The 19,570-nt window shown below is 54.6% G+C and overlaps 1 protein-coding gene across 1 annotated transcript in view; it reads right to left on the bottom strand.

The window, feature by feature from the left end:
• The window catches only part of FLT4 (fms related receptor tyrosine kinase 4), a 61,712-nt gene that overhangs the window by 30,241 nt on the left and 11,901 nt on the right, over positions 1–19,570 (bottom strand). Inside the window, exons 2-3 of the mRNA XM_054168726.1 lie at positions 8,354–8,450; positions 705–979 (exon numbers count right to left, since the gene is read on the bottom strand). Of these exons, the coding sequence (XP_054024701.1) occupies positions 705–979; positions 8,354–8,450 (372 nt within the window). The remainder of the gene's footprint in view (positions 1–704; positions 980–8,353; positions 8,451–19,570) is intronic.

The raw sequence follows: 19,570 nt of genomic DNA, 5'->3' as shown, positions 1-19,570 counted from the left end.
TAGCTCAGCCAACTGTTTCCAGGGGACAGGGCTCATTTATCTTGCTGGAGTGTGCTGGGAGCAGTGGGGGAGATGAGAAAGAAGGAGCCCCTGGAGCATGGAAGAGATGAGTATTGACCCCACAGCTACTTGCTGAGCTGAGGCCCTAGCTCAAAGCCCTGTGGACAGCCCTCCTGCTCCGAAACACATCTCATGACCCTGCCCTCCATGAGCAGTGCGGAGAGGAGCATCTGTGTCTGCCACTGTGGAGCAGCTCCAGCAGCTCAAGCCCGGGGAGAGGAGGAGGCTGCACACGGTGCATTTGCACCACTCCTCCTCTCCCTCGCTCAGTCCCAGCTTAACGGAACATTATCATCCGCAGCCCTTTCGTCTCGGAGAGTCCCCAGCTGCCCAGGAGCTAACTCTTGTGCTTTTTTTAGCAGTGGAGCATCCCTGAGGCCGAGCGCTCACTCCTTAAATTCCTACATTCCAGCCTGGCTGGAGCGATGCCCCCGGGCCAGGACGTAATTGAATCTCAGGCGCTGCCCAGAAACGGAGGGATATTGATTCCTGCAGGGAGCCAGCCCTTGGTCCTCTCCCCGAGCCCGCAGCAGCCACGCTCTGCCCAGGGAGGCCGCGGAGCACGCCGAGGTTTTTAACCTCCCCAGCACCGCTGGTGCCCAGGCTGCCCCTGAGCTCCCCCAGCCCGGAGGTGCAGCTCTTACCTCTGACGAACACGTAGGTGCTGACTGCCGTGGTGCCCTCGATTTTGGCATCAATGTACTTGTAGTAGCAGCGATAGTAACCTGTGTGGTTGGCCTGGGTCTCCGTCACCACCAGGACCTTGCAGTACGGCTTTGTGCCTGTCCCCTCGCAGTCTTCTTCTCGGACTGCCTGGCCACTGCTGGGGGCTGCTGAGGACACCAACTCAGGCTCCTTCTCCTTCCCAGCAGGGTCCACCTTGCCCCCAGGCCACGACCACTCCAAGGGGTGCTGGCCTCTAGACATGGGCAAAGAGGAGAGTTAGCTTTGAGGCTTTAACTGCCCTGGGTGACTCCATGCACAGCTGCAGGGGGGCCAGCTGTGGCAGGGAGGAACGGCCATCCTCCAAGGAGGAAAACAGGCATGGGGAAATGGCAGCAGCTTCACTCAGCAGGGGCTTGTTCCCTTCCCCAGGGCACCTCTATAGCCATGCTAAGCTGTAAGGTTTCAGCCCACTCACAATTAAGTCTCCCCCTCCCATGACTTTGTCCTGCTGGTATTGATACCAGGTCAGGGAACCACACAGGGCCTTGAGGGAAAGGTTCCATTTATTCTCTATTCCCTCTCTTTATTAAAAGGGTCCAAAGCTATTAAGAAAACACACAGATGTGATGAGTTCCCATGGCTCCATGTAGCTGCTGGCTGGGGCTTGTAGTGTGATGAATGGAGTGGGAAGCAGAATGAAGGAAGGAAAACAGACTGGAAAGAAAATGAGAAAGAGAAAAGCAAGAGGGAGTCAGAGATAAAAGACAGCAAGCAGAAAACGAGGAGGCTCAGCTCATCACCCTCTGTTCAGTTGCCAGCTGTTTCCTTTCTGCTGCTGTGAGAGGGGGTTCCCTTGCTTTGCACAGCACCCTCCAGCCCCTTCAACCCCCTGGCTGGCCTGGAGCTGCTGCCCATTCCCACCTCTGCTACAGACACCTCTTCAAGAGTACAACCTCAGAGCCTGTTCACCAGCAGCCCAAAGGCAAACAGAGAAGTGCAGGAAGCACAAGAAACCCCCAGACAGAGCCTGCAGTTGTGCTTTTATATGTAGCTGAGGCTCTCCAGAGCAGGAGGCTTGCACATGACGTGTGGGCACACACGCCGGCCACCACGGCTTGCTCTTACTCCACTTGTTTACTACAAACAAACCAAGCTTTGATTCCATGCTGCAAGTTTCCTCCTGTGAACTCAGAGCCCCTTTCAGAGGAAGGCCTAGTTCCCACTTGAAAGTTTGCCAATGTGGCTGGAAGTCTGTTGAGAATGTGCAAAAGGGAAAAAAGACGACACGGGAAGGGACAGCTGTGGGGGAGAAGCGGCCCTTTGTCAGCACTGTTTGCTCTGAGGGGGGGAAACTGGGTTCATCCACGATACAAGTCAAGAATAAGCATGTTGGCATGCACAGCTCCACTGCCAGGACCCTGCCAGGGCAGCTTTGTGGGCAGCTGCTTTAAAGGGCGACCAAACTGCGACCATCACCAACAGCTGGATCCAGCAGACAGGCAGGCACATCGAGGGGGAAGGGAGAGAAGGTGCCATTGGAGGGCACAATGGCTCAGATTAAATGAGGGAAGGATTTCTGTCCAAGGGTGGGGGAAAGACCTGCCCCTTTGTGTTTGTCTTCAGCAGCTGATTTATCTTCCTGCAGACTTTGCTCTCTTCCAGTCCCTGCTGCCTGGCTTGCTGTGGATGAGCTGGGAGACAGCGTGCTGCCCTGTGCCACCAGGCAGTGTCGTGCCCTTGGGGACAGCCACGCTCTGACCCAGCCTAAACATCACAGAAGCATCACAGAAACATTCAGGATGGGAAAGACCCTCAGGATCACCAAGTCCAACCAATTACCCTACTCTTCAAAGCTCACCCCTAAACCATATTCCCAAACACCACATCCAAATGGCCTTTAAACACATCCGGAGCTGGTGACTCCACCACCTCCCTGGGCAGCACACTCCAGTGCCTGAAGCTTCTGCCTTCACTACAAATGCCTTCAGTGCTTGAGGCAGGACTGGAAGTACAGCTCCAGCAGCTTGCATCCAGGAATCACAGGCAGGTTTTTCCAAAGCATCAGAGGCTCACAAACACTTCCATAAAAGTAAGGCTTGAATTTGGAGGGTTTTCCCACCCTGTTTATGCAGAGGGAAATCTGATCACCAAAACCAGCAGCACTCAGTGCCCACTGCCTGCACTGGGTGCAAACCAGCCATGTGCTCTTGTGGCCAAGAAGGCCAATGCCATTCTGGGGTGGATTAGAAGGGGTGTGACCAGTAGGTCGAGAGAGGTTCTCCTCCCCCTCTACTCTGCACTGGAGAGGCCACATCTGGAATATTGTGTCCAGTTCTGGGCCCCTCAGGTCAAGAAAGACAGTGAGCTGCTTGAAAGGGTCCAGTGCAGAGCCATGGGGATGATTAAAGGAGTGGAACATCTTCCATACAAGGAGAGACTGAGAGAGCTGAGGGCTCTTTAGTTTGGAGAGGAGGAGACTGAGAGGTGACCTCATCAATGTTTAGAAGTATGTGCAGGGTGAGTCCCGAGAGGCTGGAGCCAGCCTCTGCTCGGTGGTGCCCAGTGACAGCACAAGGGGCAGTGGTGGAAGTTGAGCCATAGGAAGTGTCACCTAAATATGAGGAAAAAATTTTTCACTGAGAGGATGACAGAGCACTGGAACAGGCTGCCCAGGGAGAATAGAACAGAATTAACCTGGTTGGAAAAGACCTTCGAGATCATCGAGTCCAACCTATCACCCAACACCATCTAATCAACTAAACCATGGCACTAAGTGCCTCATCCAGCCTCTTCTTATACACTTCTAGTGATGGTGACTCCACCACCTCCCTGGGCAGCACATTCCAATGGCCAATCTCTCTTTCTGTGAAGAAATTCTTCCTAACATCCAGCCTAAACCTCTCCTGGTGCAGCTTGAGACTGTGTCCTCTTGTTCTGGTGCTGGTTGCCTGGGAGAAGAGACCAACCCCCACCTGGCTACAACCTCCCTTCAGGTAGTTGTAGACATTATTGCTGTCTCCTCTGAGCCTCCTCTTCTTCAGGCTAAGGTTGTGGAGTCTCCCTCTCTGGAGATATTCCAAAGCCACCTAGATGCCTTCCTGTGTGACCTGGTGTAGGTGCTCCTGCTCTGGCAGGGGGTTGGTCTGGATGAGCTTTCCAGGTCCCTTCCAGCCCCTGAAATTCTGTGAAAGCCTGGGCCCCACCCTCAACCCCCAGCCGAGAGCTTCAGACCCTGAGGGCACAAAGGAGCCCCAGAGCCTTTGCTCAGGCGGTTTTGGCTCTCCACGTGGGGCAGGGTACTTGTACAAGGCTCCAGCGTTTCCGCCTTCTGTTTGTTTACCCGCGGGGCTTTTCACGCATTATCAGATCCCCTTGTTTGAGCAACCACCAAGGCCAGCAGTAGCTGAGTGACACGAGTTTGTATAAACACGGATGGGCCAGAGCAAGCAGCACCACCAGCCCGGGGGCAGCTCTCGGCTAAGGCACTCCCTGCATCACGCCTTGCTCCGCCGGATTCAGCGGGCGCACGGAGGGTGTAGGCTATGTTAGGGCTGCCGGTGCCTTAAGAGGACCAGAAGGTGGCAGGGATGAAGCCAGGCCAGGCTGACTTGGACTTCTCCATCTGCCCTCTGCGTTTGGGGGAAAGTCCAAGCCTCAGCTTCTGTTTTCCTCCCTCCTATCTATCACCTTTGAAGATTTGTTCCCAAGTTGTTTTCTTCCAGCCCTGTGATAATGTGCCTCTGGGCGACGGAGCCCGCTGGTGCCAGCTGGAAACAAATGCACTGTAGGCTTCTGCACAGCTGCTTTCCTCAATCTTTTCAGGATAGATGCTCTTCAAGGGAGATGTTGCAATTGGCACCACTTTTCTTCAATCCCCTTTGAAGCTCCAAAGCGTGATGTGATGGACAAAGCTGGCTGCGGCTTTGTGGCTTAGCTGGGATCAGACAGATCCTCCCTTAGCACCACAGAGGATGTTCACAGCAGTTGCACACATGTAGGAAAGAGGCAGCAGGTGTTGTGTGTCCCTGGATGCTGCTCCAGAGCAGTCATGGTGGGGTACTGCTGTATCCTCAGACTCCTCCAGTTCTGCCACAGTGCTCATTTCCTCCATAAGAGCCAACAGGGCTCGGAGGTCAAATACTTCCTCTCTGCTAGAGCAGGTTTGTGCATCTGCCAGTCAGCTCTGTTAACAAGTCACTAGGCAGCAAGGGACAACCTTGTCCTTCTTTTTTCTACATCAGGGTGATGTTCCCACTCCATCTGAGTGGCCAGCACCTGTGGGATGGGATGGATGTGGCCGCACTGGCACAGCCAGGACCAAGTCAATTCCTCTGGAGGTTTCTGCTGTTGTGCAGCTGGCTGCTGTGGGCTCTGCTCCAATATTCATGAGCCAGAACAGCACAAGCTCTCTGCTTTCCCCCAGCACAGGCTGCTGGGGGCATGAATGCAGAGATTCACAATATTCCTTCCTTCCTTCTCAGGATGGGAGCTAATAAAGGATGCAGTGTCCATGAGGGCATCAGCCCCTTTGCCCTACTCTGCCACATGCTTAGATCAAAACATCACTGGGGCTCTCAGCCAGCCTTGGCATCAGCTGTACTTTGGGGAATGCTCCTACACTGGTCCCCTGCTCTGTCTGGACCTCTCAAGGGTGCACTGTGCTGGGTGACAGAGGAATGTGCCTGTATGCAATGCCATTTGCAAAAGCACCTGGGGGCTCCCTGTGCATGTGCTGTGTCTTTGGGTTTCTGATAAGCATGTCCAGCTCCAGAGGCATCACTTCACCTGTGGTCTGGCACAGTCTCTGGTCACCAATGAGGCTTAAGTGGACTGTGGAGCAGGAGGGGGGCTGCAGAGCTGTGGGTGTGTGAGTTCCAGGCTGCTGCAAGGGAGCCTGAGAGCACAGTTGGCTGCAGAACTCCCACGCTCAGTGGGTGAAGCTTGAAAGGTCTCCAGGGAGGCTCATGTGGGGGGTTTTGAGCTCAGCTTTCTTCTGTGGCACTGCTTCAAGCAGGCCCATACTCCTGGCTCCAGGGCAGCTCAAAGAGCAGCCAGAGGACATTGTTCTCAAGGGAAGACCAGGGTCAAACTGAAGCCACCTCCAACACGATGCTCAGCAGCAAAGCTCTGGATCCTGGATTTGATTTCAGGTTTTTTTATTGCCCTACCCTGCCCCACCACCCTCTCCTTTGCCTGTTCTCTTGGTGGTCTGCATGCTTTTCCCTTCAGCTCCCACTAATACAGGCCAGGTCTTCCTAGGGTGGGCCACGGTCCAGAGAAGAGGTTGGAGGAGCAGCTGGGTGTAATTAGAGATCCAGGGAGCAGAAAGATTTACTTTTCATTCAAATGAAGTAATAGTGTCCCACAGTTAAAAGCCTTTTCTCAAGACATTAGAAAAACAGAGGCTTGAGAGCTCAGAGGGAGAAGGTGAACCTCTGAGCCACACAGGAGATGCTGAGACTTACCTGCCTGTGGATGGTGTGAAGTAGGACACTGCACTGCCCTGAGTGGCATATCTGAGACAACAGGATGCAGAGGCTGGGGGCAGCAAGGGATCAATGTGGGCATTGGGTGCACAGGGTTTGGTATTGTTTGCAGATGACCCTGCTGCTCTTTGGCTGGTCAGCTCAGTCCTGCACAGGGCCTGGGAGCCAGGAGTAGGGATGTTCCTTATCTCAGCTGTGTCACACAATCACAGAAAGTTAGGGGTTGGAAAGGACCTCAAAAGATCATCCAGTCCAACCCCCCTGCCAGGGCAGGATCACCTAGAGTAGGGCACACAGGAATGCATCCAGCTGGGATTTGAAAGTCTGCAGAGAAGACTCCACAGCCTCTCTGGGCAGCCTGCTCCAGTGCTCTGCCACCCTCACAGTGAAAAACTTTTTCCTTATATTCAGGTGGAACCTCCTATGCTCCAGCTTGCACCCACTGCCCCTTGTCCTGTCCATGCCACCGTGCTGTATGGATGCTGCCCTGCAAGCCTGCTGCAGGAAACAAGGAGCTTATTGCCACATGGAGAGGCTCTGCAGCTTGTACAAGGCTCCCTGCAAGGCCAGGCCGTGCAGAGCCCAGACTGGAACTATGTTTTTACACTTCATGTGCTTTTCCCTTCCCATTAATCAATACCTAACAAATGCAGAAGGAAAGGGCAATCTTGTCTGCAGTGCAGGAGGGTTACCTGAAAAGCAAAGCTTTCCGCTTCATGGTGCTAAGCAGATGTGTTCATGCCTGACTGCAGAAGACACTTTCTATACCACACCTCTGACTTCAGTGTGTCCTTTAGCCTTGGCTAAATCTGCAAGCAACACAGCCTTGGAAATCACTTTCTGTGTCCCTTCCTGGGCCAGTGCTGGGCAAGGGTTTGGCCTGATTATAAGGTCATTCAGGATAACGTCCATCTTCCTTCTTCCAGAGTTTCAACAGAGACTGTCAGCTCCCACATCCCTCTGTGGAGAGAACTACCATGGCAGAGCACTGGAGTCCCCTGACTCCCTCCTCTCCCTCTCTACCCCCAACAGCAGCTATGTGGCTGACCACAGCCCTCCATCTCATGCATTTCCTACAACCCAGCACACACCATGGCTCTTCAGGTCACAGCATGACCAAGCCTGCCGCCGCCTGCCTTCCCAGACCAAGTGAAACCAGTTCAGTGTGGCCATCAAGAACCTTTCCCCTGTCCCTCTCCCCAGCTGTGAACTCATTCACAAAGTAAAAGCAATGCCATCTGTTCCAGGAAAAGTTAAATATGTTTGTGACAAGACATGAACACGATGCCAGCCAAGTGCTTGCGGTAATTGCTCCCTGGTTATATATAACACTGAGAAACACCCATCTGAGGCCCACGCCGAATTTATACCCCCACTGGGCCCTAGCACTCAGATCTCAGGCATGGATCTGCTTTCAGCTGCTGAAGGGAAACTCCAGCTTTGTGATGAAAATTGACCTTGGTCAATTCTCCCACTTGTGGCAGCTTTGTTTTCCGCCCCCCCTTTCCAAGATAGGGAATACAGTGCTGACAGCAGCCGAGTGTCCCAGCGCCAGAGAAATCAGCTCCAGCACATCGCCCCCCCAGAGCCACAGTCTCCAAAACAACCTCTCTCAGCGTTATTCACCTGGCCTGGATGGGGCTTCTCTTCACTCCCATGTTTACAAAGCAGAGCATTAAAGCCCAGCCTCTCACAGCCATTACTGAGTGCAGCCTTGCTTCCTCCTGTTGATAGAGCTTAGCATCCCCCAAGCTGGCCTGCCAGATTTAGAAGCCAGACCTACAACCCTGCTGTGATGAAGTGAGAATAAGCAATGGCAGAGAAAGAGAAGGAGGTCTAGGAAGGCCACCTTCCCTCAAGAGCTTACAAGGAAGCTATTAGATCATGCAAATCTTTATCTTCCTTTTGCCTGCAAGACTGCAGCAGAGGTTATCACTGTCTTCTCCGAGTCATCTTCAGCTTCTTTTTCAATTAACTAATTAGGAGAATTTATACTTGGTGAATGTGGAAGATTTCTGTCAGTTGTGGTAATTAGAGGTGTGCTGCAGCCCAGGTGTTCCTGATGGGGTCTCCTTGCCTGGTCCTCCAACATTTACCAGGTAAAAATGGTCTAGGCAGAGCCACGTTTGCTTGCACCTTACCTGCAGGTGATGGTCAGCGTGTCCTTGGTGTTGATGATGTGCTCTTCCTCGGTGATGCTGAGAGTAGGGGGGGTCATAGAATAGCTGCTCACCAGGTCTGGAGAGAGAGAGAGAAGGGATGATGCAGACATCTGCTAGTCTGGACCCACTGCTGTGGGCAGCAGCTACCTTGGCATTATAAACCCAGAGAAGGGCAAAGCTTCTTGAGGGAAACATCTCATAGGAGTCTGCTGGCTCGCTGGGTCACAAGCAGCTCACTTGCAGCCCTCCTGGCTCTAAGAGTGCTTCAACAACAGCCACAGGGCCAGGGCCAGACAGCCCCTGGGCTCAGACAGACAGACAAACACAGATGAGGGCCAGAAAAAAGAACAGAAGACCAGAAATGAGAGGATCCAGGTGTGGTCATTCCTCACCAGGTGACTGAGATTGAACACACTTGGATTAGGGCTCCAAAATGATCTTATCTGGTAAGTGGAGGGAGCCTGGCAAGAGGTTTTTCTATCCATGTGGAGTTTTCTGTAATCAGAGGGACAAATCAGGTCTGCCTACATATCACAAATGCAAAACTCCTGTGCAGAAGCTGTCAGGAGCCAGCAGGCATTCACAGGATGCCTGTCGCCTGCTGGGCACTCTCGGATACAGGCAGTCACCCCAACAGGGCCAAACCTCTGGGGATTACAGCAGCTCCCTTCCCTGCACCACAGCTGGACAGGCATTCCAGGAGTGAAACTATCCAGGCTCAAGGATGGGCAGTTAAACATTATCACTGCTTCTCCCAGCTGGCTTTTGTTTTTGGGGAGAGTCCCAGTTCTTGTGGGCTCGCATCTCCGGCATGCCAGACACGCACCCTAAGCCAGCTCCTCATGGACAAAGCATCTCGAAGTACCGGTTACCTCCAGGGACAGCCCTCTTGTTTTTCCTCAGCACCCTGGTGCTGACTGTCATTACTTTGTGATCCTTATCTTAAAACTCCAGCTTCTGGAGAAGTGAGATAATTCAAAAGAAGAAGTCTTGGTGACTGCAAAAACAAGCAAGCAAACCAACCAGAAATAGAAATGGGGGATGGGGGATGGGGGGGGGAAAGAAAAATAAAGACAAAGGAGGAAAAAAAAGTTGTGAAATGTGGAGCTGTGAGTCAGGTAGATGCTAAGGCAGAAAAGAATGCAAAAATATGTGGCTAGCTCCACCTTCTAGACAAATGTGAGGGTTTTGCAACCGTGTGCTGCACCCTTCTCTTTCTCTCCTTCCCTCCTGACATTCAAACCCAAGTATCAGAGAGATCTGGCAGGCAGGGAGAGGTCTCAAGGACGCTGTGTTTCCATGGGTGTCACAGGCTGCAGGAACGCCACATGAGGCCTCTCCTCCCGACCTGTGGCCTGAGGACCATGTGCCTGGAAAGCCCTGCGGTAGAGCCACGTGATGCATGCTTCTCTATGGGGAAACCTGCCCCAGGAGACACTGCATGGCCACCAGCACCCCTGGCACACGGTCTCTGAGGCATGGCCGGAGCAGCCAGACCCGTGCCAAAGCTGGGGGGCCCAGGGTCCATCCAGGGCACCAGGAGAGGCTGCCGAGGGGGCTAGAGCGGCGGAGGGACGTGCTGAGCGACACCGCCGGGCCAGGGCCGCCGGCCTTGTTCTCCCTGATTGTTCTCCACTTCCTTCCCGCCCGCGCACGGCTCCGAGGTGGTGTCCCTGCGGCTGCCCCCATAGCAACGGCTGGGTGATGGCCGTCACCCCTTGCCATCGCCCCCTGCCATCCTCTGCCTGCTCTGCGCTCGCCCACATGAGGCAGCCCAAGGGACACCCTGGCCCATCTCTGCCTGTCCCTGCTCCCCACAGCCTGTCCTTCAGACACCTCTCTCTCTCTCCACAGCAGCAGCAGCCATCGTTCAGCCATGGTTCAGCCATCCTTCATCATTCGTCATCGTTCCCGGGCCCCTGGGACTGGGTGGTGCTCGGCCCCCAGCGAGGACCCTGCCCCTTGTGCCTCCAACCTTCCCTTCCCCGAGGGAGGGGATGTTAGATGTCGAACACAAAAATGTGCCCTGGGGCTGTGAAAATAAATGAGCACATTTTTGGTGAAATCCCTTCAAAAAGCAAGGAGGTTTATTAAAGAAAGGGGGGGGGGTGGGGAGGAATCTCTCCTCTAAGCTGCATTTCCTATTAACGCCGGACACGCTTATCCCCGTGCAAACATTGCTCTCCAGATGGCCACAGCCTGCCAGCCCATCAGCCCCAGCAAGCAGCTGGGGGGGGCCTGCCTGCTGCCCCTCTGGCACTCAACCCCAAATGCAGAAGATGTGGCTTTCCATGGGGCCGGTTGAGGACAGCAGACCCTATCAGTTGGTGCTCTGTGGCAGCCAGCAGAAAGCTCACCCCTGAAATCCTGCCACAGCCATCCCCAGGGCTGGCTGTGACAGGCACTGATCTGGGTCTCAAAACCAGAGTGGTCTCCTTTGCTTGAACCACTAAACAGAAGGTCCAAGGTGGCAGGAGCCTCTCAGCCCATGCTGTGCACCGCATCTTCCCCACGGCTGGGCTCTGAGGGAGCAGGGTGGATGCAGAAATAACCTCCTGCCTCCCTTCACGTGCTGCCCAGTGACCTGTTAGCAAACACCAGGGGGTGGAGGGGAAGAAAGAAAAAGTACGATCTGTGCAGGTTGAGGCTGTGGGATTCCTGCAGATGCATCCTGTCCATGGCCCTCCATGACTACAACAGGAAAAGGAACCACTGCTCCCTCCAAAAGCACCGCAGCGTAGGTCTGGGGACGCTCATGCTGCTGGGCCAGCTCTTGCCACCGTCCAGCCTCCTTGCTGGCCCTGAACTGCTGGCAGCTCCAGGGACTCTCCAAATCAGGCACTGGCTCATGCTAGAGACCCATGACTCGTCTTGACACTGGGGCTGGCATCTCAGGATGCCAATGCCCGCAGCCACCTGAGCCATCCAGCACGGGCACAAAAGGAAGGCGCGGAGGCTATTGCCTGCCTGCCAAAAGCACCTTCAAGACCATCAGCTTTCCCTGAACCAGTTCTTCATTCCCCATTGTGCTTGCCAGACAGATCCACCCCGTTGCTGCCTTTGCCTTGAGGGAACGTGTGCCCTGCTGCGACTCTCTCCCGCGTCTCGCTCTCCCCAGTACTGAACTTGGTGCCGAGCTTGACCGCTAAATCTCTGCTAACCGACATACAGCTGGTTTGTGTCTCCAGCAAATCCCAGGGCACGAGGGAGATGTCTCCAGAGCGTGGAGCGTCTCCTCTCCCCCAAGTCCCTCCTTCCCCACCTCCAGCCCCAGCGATGCTTTATCTGCTGGGCCCTGCGCGCCGATCCCCTTCCGCTGCGCACGCCGAGGGTGCCCTCGCGCAGGGAGAGCGCTCCTGTAATTGAAAAGGCATGCGGCAGCCCCGGCCGGCTTTGTTTGCTCAAATGGTTTCCAAGCAAGTTGGCAGTGGGATATTAAAATAAACAGAGAGGGATTGATGGGATGCAGGGAGAGGAAGCAGGATCCCACAGCCACTCACACCTTGTCTATTTTCAGAGGACTGCGTTTCCCAGCGGTTTCCCTACCCTTGATCTCTCAGCGCTTGGCTCTGAAAGGGGCCAGGCTGTACTGAGGGCCTTCTCCTTATCACTGGCAGCTCCTTCATTTTTTTTCCCCTAGCCCCCTCTGCCTCTTTCTGCACCCTGAAACCACTGCTGCTCTCAGCACAGCAGCAGGGCTGCCCACTAGGGTCCTGCATCCCAGGGCTCTCCTTGCCTGGTGAAGAAGCTGTGCTCACCCTGGAAACCCCTGCTCACCCTAGGGAATCCTGCAGAGACCAAGCAACCCACAGGCTCCAGCCTCATGCCTGACCTCGCCTCTCCACTCCTGAACACACTGCAGGAAAGCTTTGCATGGGGCCTACTTTTCTCCTGTGGTGGCTGCAGATACTCAAATCACTGCAGGGCAGCGTCTGTGCCAGAGCCAGCAGCAAACGATGGATTTGGAAGCCTGTGCAAAGGCTGTGCCTGGGTGAAGGTGCAGGGACAGCATGGCACGGCACAGCATGACGCAGGGACAGCATGGTACGGCACAGCATGACGCAGGGACGGCACGGCACAGGGACAGCATGGCACGGCAAGACGCAGGGACGGCACGGCGCAGGGACAGCACGGCACGGCGCAGGGACAGCATGGCACGGCACGGCGAGACACAGGGACAGCATGGCACGGCACGGCGCAGGGACAGCATGGCACGGCACGGCGCAGGGACAGCATGGCACGGCACGGCGCAGGGACAGCATGGCACGGCACGGCGAGACACAGGGACAGCACGGCACGGCACGACGCAGGGACAGCATGGCACGGCACAGCACGGCACGATGCAGGGACAGCATGGCACGGCATGGCACGACGCAGGGACGGCACGACGCAGGGACGGCACGGCACGGCATGGCGAGACTCAGCTCCTGCTCTCTGTCTGCTTCCACTGGCAGGAAGCCCTGCGCCAGGTCCTCCCCCTGAGCCCATGCTCACCACCTCAGCCCCTCTCCGTTTCCCCTTCCCTCCCTCTGTGCTGAGTCGGCCCTGCTGACTGATTAACAGGGCTCCTTTCCGGAGAGGGATTTTGTTCACACTCTGTCCTTCTCGCTGACTTCCTTCCCTGGCGCTGGCCTGGATCCGCTGCGTGTCCCCAGCTAACCGGCACAGCTCTCGCTCCTGCCACCCGGCTCACTGCTTTGGGGGGTTGTGGCCAGAGCTGCAAAATGACATGCATGGAGCAAAGCTGCTCCAGACACGGCTGCACGCTCATGCTTGCCCCCCTGCACCTCACCGAGCCAGCACCAGTGCTGTCCTGGAACAGAAGGCAGACTGGAAGGGAAATAAAGGATGTCCTTTCCCCCAGGATGCTACTGGGACCCTGCTACTGCCCCATCTCAGCGGTGTTCAGGCAAAAAGCTCCCAGCCAGTGAGCATCCCAACAAAGCAAGGCAGGGACTTGAGATTTGGTGCTTTCTATGAAAGGGCTTTCTGGCAGATTCTTACCAGGTAACAGAATCCCCAGACTGAGGCTCCAGGTTGTGCCCACGTCCCAGATATGCAACACAGATCACCATGGGTGATCCTCACCTGACTCCCTGGGCTCAGGCAGCTGCTCTGGTCTGGCTCAGGCTCAACACCACTCTGAACATCCTGGAATTCCTCAGGGTCCAGTGGTACCATAAAGCCCAATGTGGCTCAGCTTCCAAAGCATCTCCTGTTTCCCTTGAGTTTTACCCTCAGCCTGAACCTTTGGCTGCCCCAAACTGCCCCTGCAGGCAGAAGAGCAGTTATGGGGCTCTTCCCTGGCAAGCAGGGCCAGACATGCAACCACACACCACAGCTACTATGGGAGCAAAGACCAGCCCCTGAAAGGCTGGCAATAAAATTTCAGGACCTTGTTGGTAGCTGGGGGAACAGGGACTGAATGACCCTTTCTGATGCAAAAGAGCAACAAGAGCTGGCACTGGGGAGAAGGAGGAGGATTGTGGTAGGATTACAGGATACCAGTGTGGAAGGGACCTCAAGGAGCATCTGCTCCAACCTTCCTTGGGAAAAGCACAGCCTGGACAAGACAGCACAGCAATCTGTCTAGGTCAATCTTAAAAGTGTGTGATGTTGAGGGCTCCACCACTTTCCTGGGGAGATTATTCCAGTGGCTGACTGTCCTTGTTGTAAAATATTGTCTTGGTGTCCAACTGGAATCTCCCCAGGAGTATTTTGCACCCATCACCCCTCATCTTTTACATGTGACTTCACCTTGCAAAACAAAGGATTCTCTGAAACCTTGCTCTGCCCTTTCAGCAGCCCTCTCCTCCAGCTTTCCAGGCTGGGCTTGTCCAAGTGAGCAGCATTTGCTGGTAAAACTACATGTGCACCATTTCCCCTTGCTCCACAGGCACAGCCTTCCTCTCTCTGCTCCAGTCACATCTTCCCCACCTGCTCTGGTGGGACTGACTGTCCTGATGCTGGAGGACACATGCCCAGCCATACACTCATGGGAAATCCATGTGCTGGAGGCAGAGCCTGGCCAACTTCCCCCATGGAGTGACTCCTCCTTGTGCATGGGGCAAGCATCCAGCTGGGAGTTGGAGCAGCAAAGCATGAGCAACACAAGGAGCAGGCAGCTGGCAGAGCACTAGAGGGAATTTGGACGTAGGGCTGTCAGCTACTCCTTTTCCTCCTTCTGGTGCTCACCAGCACAGAGCAAGACTTGTTTTGCAGAGAGGTGAGACATCACACAAGGCTGAGAAATGAACGACAGGCTCCAGCCAAGGTGGGGGTGAAACACCAGGTGTTTTGTGTCCAGCCTCACGAGGATCAGAGTGAGCCCCAAACCACTGTGGGAATTCACATCAAAATGGAGCAGGCTGTGCCCAGGGACTGAGAGGACAGGGTGACAGCCACCCAAGTCCACAATGAGGCTGGGAAACAAACAGAGATGGTGTGCTGAAAAGCTGTGTGAGCAAGGTGGAAATGGGCTGAGGTGTAAGCAGTGAATAAATCAAACTCAACAGTGACAGAAAAATGGAAGATGCCTCCAAACTGTGCATTAGCACCACGGCAGAGGAGGCAGGTCCCTTATTTTGTAGGGGTCGTAAAAGATGTTCCTTTTTCTGCAACCCAGGGTTGGCCATCGTTCAGACCTGTCCCTAAAGGGGTTAAACAGAGGAGCTGTGCTTCTCTGTGCAGGATCAGCCTTGCTGCAGCCTTCCTTCTGCTACAGCAGCATCCCTGTCACAGCCACACCTCTGACCTCCATGCACCCAGAGCTCCTCCAGGCCAGGGCAACATCTTTCCCCTCCTCACGGTGGGCAATGCCAGCGGTGAGACAACGCTCCTCTGCTCTAGAGATTGTCATCCATGGACCAAAAAGCCCTGAAATGTCACCAAATCAAAGTGTGGTGGATCTGTGCCCTCATCACTTTGTGAGGATATTCAGAAAGCATCAGATGTTCCTTTGCTCCAGCCGGGGTAGGCTGTCCTCTTCCAAGGGATAAAAGGGACTGGGAACTACAGAACTCAGTCAGTACTCACAGACACAGAGGTTATCATCACTACTGGCTTCCTGATCCCTCCTATCCAACACCAAAAGCACAACAAGACAAGTTTGCCCCAAGACACCTGTGGGTAAGTTGGTGTATGGAGGCAGGAGCCCCCCAGGTAGGAACTGAGAGCTGGTGGAAATGCTCTTTTCTTAGCACCAGCCTCAGAGATGCCCCAAGCACAATGGGTCTGTAGCAATGCCAAGTGAGGAGGAAGGATGTATGACCAAACTGAGAGGGCATCCACTGCCTCTGAGTCCAGCCAAACAGACCAACAGCCTCAGCCCATAAGGCTGCTCTGGCCTCAGTGTATCCACCCCACTGGGTCCATTTAGCCTTTAATTGCTCATAAACTTTTAACTAGTTCTTTTCTGGCAAGGCACACACACACAAATCTCATAACCACCTGCACTGATGAGGAATGAGACAAAGAAAGTCCTGACCTCTCTGTGATTCTTTGGCTTTTGGACTTCCAAGCTGGCAGTCTCACCAGGGGACAGAAATGGAGGTGCTTAAAAGCAGGAGCCACCTTCAAGAGGGCTGGGCTGTGCTGAGGAGCAAAGTTACCCTTGAACCCTTCAGTCCTTATCCCTTGGTGCCTCTAGGCAGGGATTTAAATCTGGGTATTTCACAAGCCAGCTGCCCCGAGGCAGCAGAGCACAGCTCCATCCAATGCCCGACCATGCTGCCACCTGCTCTGGGGACCGGTCTGCAGGGGCACAGCCTCCCATGCTCCAGGGACCGCCACCATCATCCCAAAGAAGGGTCAGCGAGCGCCTGTCTGGGAGTGTTTATCTGTCTGCCTTTCTCCTCCGCAGGAAGCACTATCTCACCATCGCCCTGCCTCACTCCAGCCCGGTTTCCTGCTCCATCCTGCCAGGTTTACCCTGCTTTTTCCTCCTCCCCTCCCCCTGCCCCATGGCTGTCAGGCCATGTTTGCATTTCTGTCTCCTGCTGTCTTTCCTCTCCCTATCCACCCCCCGCGCTCACTCCCTACTCCATCCTCCCCGAGAGGCTACGTCCTGAGCCAAAGTTAGCCTCTGTCAGGTAGCCACATGTCCGGCCTGGGGCAGTGGGTCAGCCGGGGCCACCCTGCAGACCTCCTCCAGGATCTCTGCTGTCAGCAGCCTCCCCGGGTCCCGGGGGAGCTGGCTGTTTGCTGCTCTCGCTGGGCTGAGGGATGCTCCGGCACATCAGAGAGCTGGTTTCCCCTCGGCGGGCTGCCCGCCCACCCTTTCTGCTGCTGGCCAGGGGCTGGCCAGACGCCGCTTTGTTTGGTCCCCCCAGTCCCTGGAACCTCTCCGGGTTTGTTGGCCGCCTGCTTCTGCCCGGAGAATCCTTTTCCTGCCTTTGAGATAGAGGATGCTTGAGCCATCTGTGCGGTTTATTTCCTTGTAGAAACTAACAAGCCAAGGATTGCTTCCTCTCCCTGACATTTCGGAGGGCAGCTCCGGCTCAGCGGGATGCGCAGGGAGGGGGAGCCCAGCACCTTCAGACAGGAACAGGACCTATTCTGTCTACAGGATTCACTCCCCAAGGGGCAGAAATCCTCAGATCTGCCAAAATGCCCGCGGCAGCTCCTACTCTGCCACTGCTGTGGCTCTGCAGGAGCCCAAGGCCAGCTGCCCTGCTTAGCATACACAGCCAGCCCTCTTCCACTGGCCCCTATTAGCTGCATGGCTAAACCCTTCCAAAACTCAATTAAAATTATCCTCCCACATCTTAAGGACTGTCAGGTTGCTTCTCTTCCCAGTTTAATTTACTTCTTTCAAGATCTTGCCCTGCTCACATCCTCAGCCCCCGCAGGATGTGATTAATATGGTGTAGAAAGAGCGGAGGGATCAGATGGCTTTAGGGGACTGGTAACAGAAATTAACACTGTTCATTACATCTCTAACCTGAAGGGATGAAATGGATGGTCCACAGGTCATATAGAATGAGTGTTGGTCCAAATCTAGTCAGACAGGCATTGCCAGCACAAAGAGGTGGCCAGGATGAGCCAGAGATACTCCCTGTGGGCTCTGGGATCTCTGGGCAAGTGGCTTGGGAAAAGCTTCTGCTGCTGCTACTTCCAGTTAACTTACCTGGGACTGCTCAGAAGCCTGCCTGACCATTGCAGGATTCAGAGTTTAATTCCACCCCATGTCTGCACAGGGGTAACCCCAGGAGCTTTACTGGGCTCAAGTGTTTCTGGCAGCAGTGGGTACAAATCCATGGCCTCTGAAGAGACATTTTCAGCCACTGAGAAGCAGCAGCAGACTGTACAGTGACAAAGGATAAATGACCACAGGAAATTATTATCTACTGCTTCTCATGCTGTACCTGATGGTGTTAGGAGACAGAAGTCAAAGGAACTTTTCAGGCAACTCAGCTAAACTGTAGATTTTGCCACTGTGGGATATCCACAGAGATTCCCCAAAAGAGAGAGAAGATCCTGGAGAGAAAGTCACCACCAGCTCTTGCGCCCAGTGCTTCAGGTGAGACACACAGGTCTAAGAGTCTCTAAACTGCCCAATGCCAAAATGGAGCAGGTGCATCAAGGCAGGATACCCCTGCCCATTTGGGGGCATCATCCCCCCTTCCTGGAACCCCAGCTGCCCACACTGAAGCTGATGACAGAGCCAGGACCAGCTCCAGTGCCTGGGCAGGGGAGTCTACCAACAGCTCCAGGGCTTTACTGCAGACACAGAGAAGCAGTGGAGAGGAGACCCTCAGTTAGAGCATCATTGACTACAGCTCCATGTTGAACCATCCCCAGAGGCTCAGGTAGAGCTCTTGTTGAAACAGCCACAGATGTGCCACTTGGGGAAGATGGAGTTCAAGTTGGAAAGACCTCAGCATCTGACTCTCACTGGGAGATGAGGAGGCAGAAGCAGCTGAGCTGGATGTCAGACAGAGCCTGAGGGCTGGCACTGAGCACAGAGAGAAAAGGGCAGCAGCAGTTGTAAAGGAAAAAGCAAGTTGCAGGTTTGCTTTCTCCTTGATGTATGTGAGCATAATAGTTGGCCTTTTAAGATTTAGCTCTTCCCAAGACTGTTGGCTTATGGACAGACTGAGCAGGGCATGGAAGAAGCCCCTGCACCCCACTCAGGGGAGGTTCCCCCACCCTGAGCAAAGCCTGTGGATCCTGCCCAGGCTGCTGCACCCAGGCTGACTGTGCTGGGCTTTTTCAGGGGTCTGCAAGCCATGCAGCTGAACTGGGAGGCACTGTGCCAGCAGGAAAAGACCTGCTCCTCTGTTTTGATCTCCCTGGTGTCTGCATCCAGATGTTTACTATTTAGCTGTGAACTGAAATCAACTCAGAGCCCTCAAACCAAACAGCTGCCTGGAGCTGGCAGTGCCTGTTCTCCTCTGCCGAACAGCTCATCCTCAAGCTGATCATCAGCCGCCGCGTGCACGAGAAGCAGATGAGCAGGGTAAGGGGGGAAAAAACAGTTTTGCAATTAGATGATTATCTTGGCCTTGGAAAACCTGGATTCAATTCTCCATCTGCTCCAGGCTCTCTGCAAGCCTGCCATGCAGCTTCGTTGTACCTCCATCCCCGCCTGACCCACAGAGGGTAGGGCAGCAGGAACTGGGCTGCTTTGGCTTGGAGAAAAAAACATGTACTTGAGCAAGAAAGGAGGGATCCTTATTGCCCCTAATGGAAGATAACAGGGAAGAAAGAAAATGGATTTATCCCCGAGCCAATGCAGCATGAAAAAGCTACATGAGAATGTGGATGAATCCAGAAAGGAGGAAGCACAAGCAAAGTGCAGGAGGAATTTAGGCTTCCTGGTTATCAAAGTAGGGTTTTCAAGCATCAAGTAGGATCTGAAAAATAATAATACAGCAGCAAAGGGAAGAGTGGTCACAGGCACAGCAGAGAGCTGCTGCCTGGGGAGCAGGAGAGCCAAACCCCCCTGCCCGGTGCAGCCTCTCACATGCGCGCCCGCACGTGCGCACCCCGCATCTGCACGACCCCTTCTGCTGCCTCCGACCGGGTGGGCACCAGAGGAGGCAGGAAGATCACAGGCACACGCTCTTCAAAGCAGAATTAGTCATTAGAGGTAGTGGCAGAGGAAGTGAGCCTCAGGTACGAGGTCAGACACACACAAGCAGAGAAGGCTGCTGGAAGAGCTCTGAGCGCTTGCTGCGGATCTAAGAGCCCTCT

This window comes from Dryobates pubescens, chromosome 16, assembly GCF_014839835.1.
Source record: "Dryobates pubescens isolate bDryPub1 chromosome 16, bDryPub1.pri, whole genome shotgun sequence".
In the NCBI taxonomy this organism is placed as follows: domain Eukaryota; kingdom Metazoa; phylum Chordata; class Aves; order Piciformes; family Picidae; genus Dryobates; species Dryobates pubescens.
Note: the sequence above shows the minus strand (reverse complement) of the source record. Positions and strands in the feature narration are given on the sequence as shown.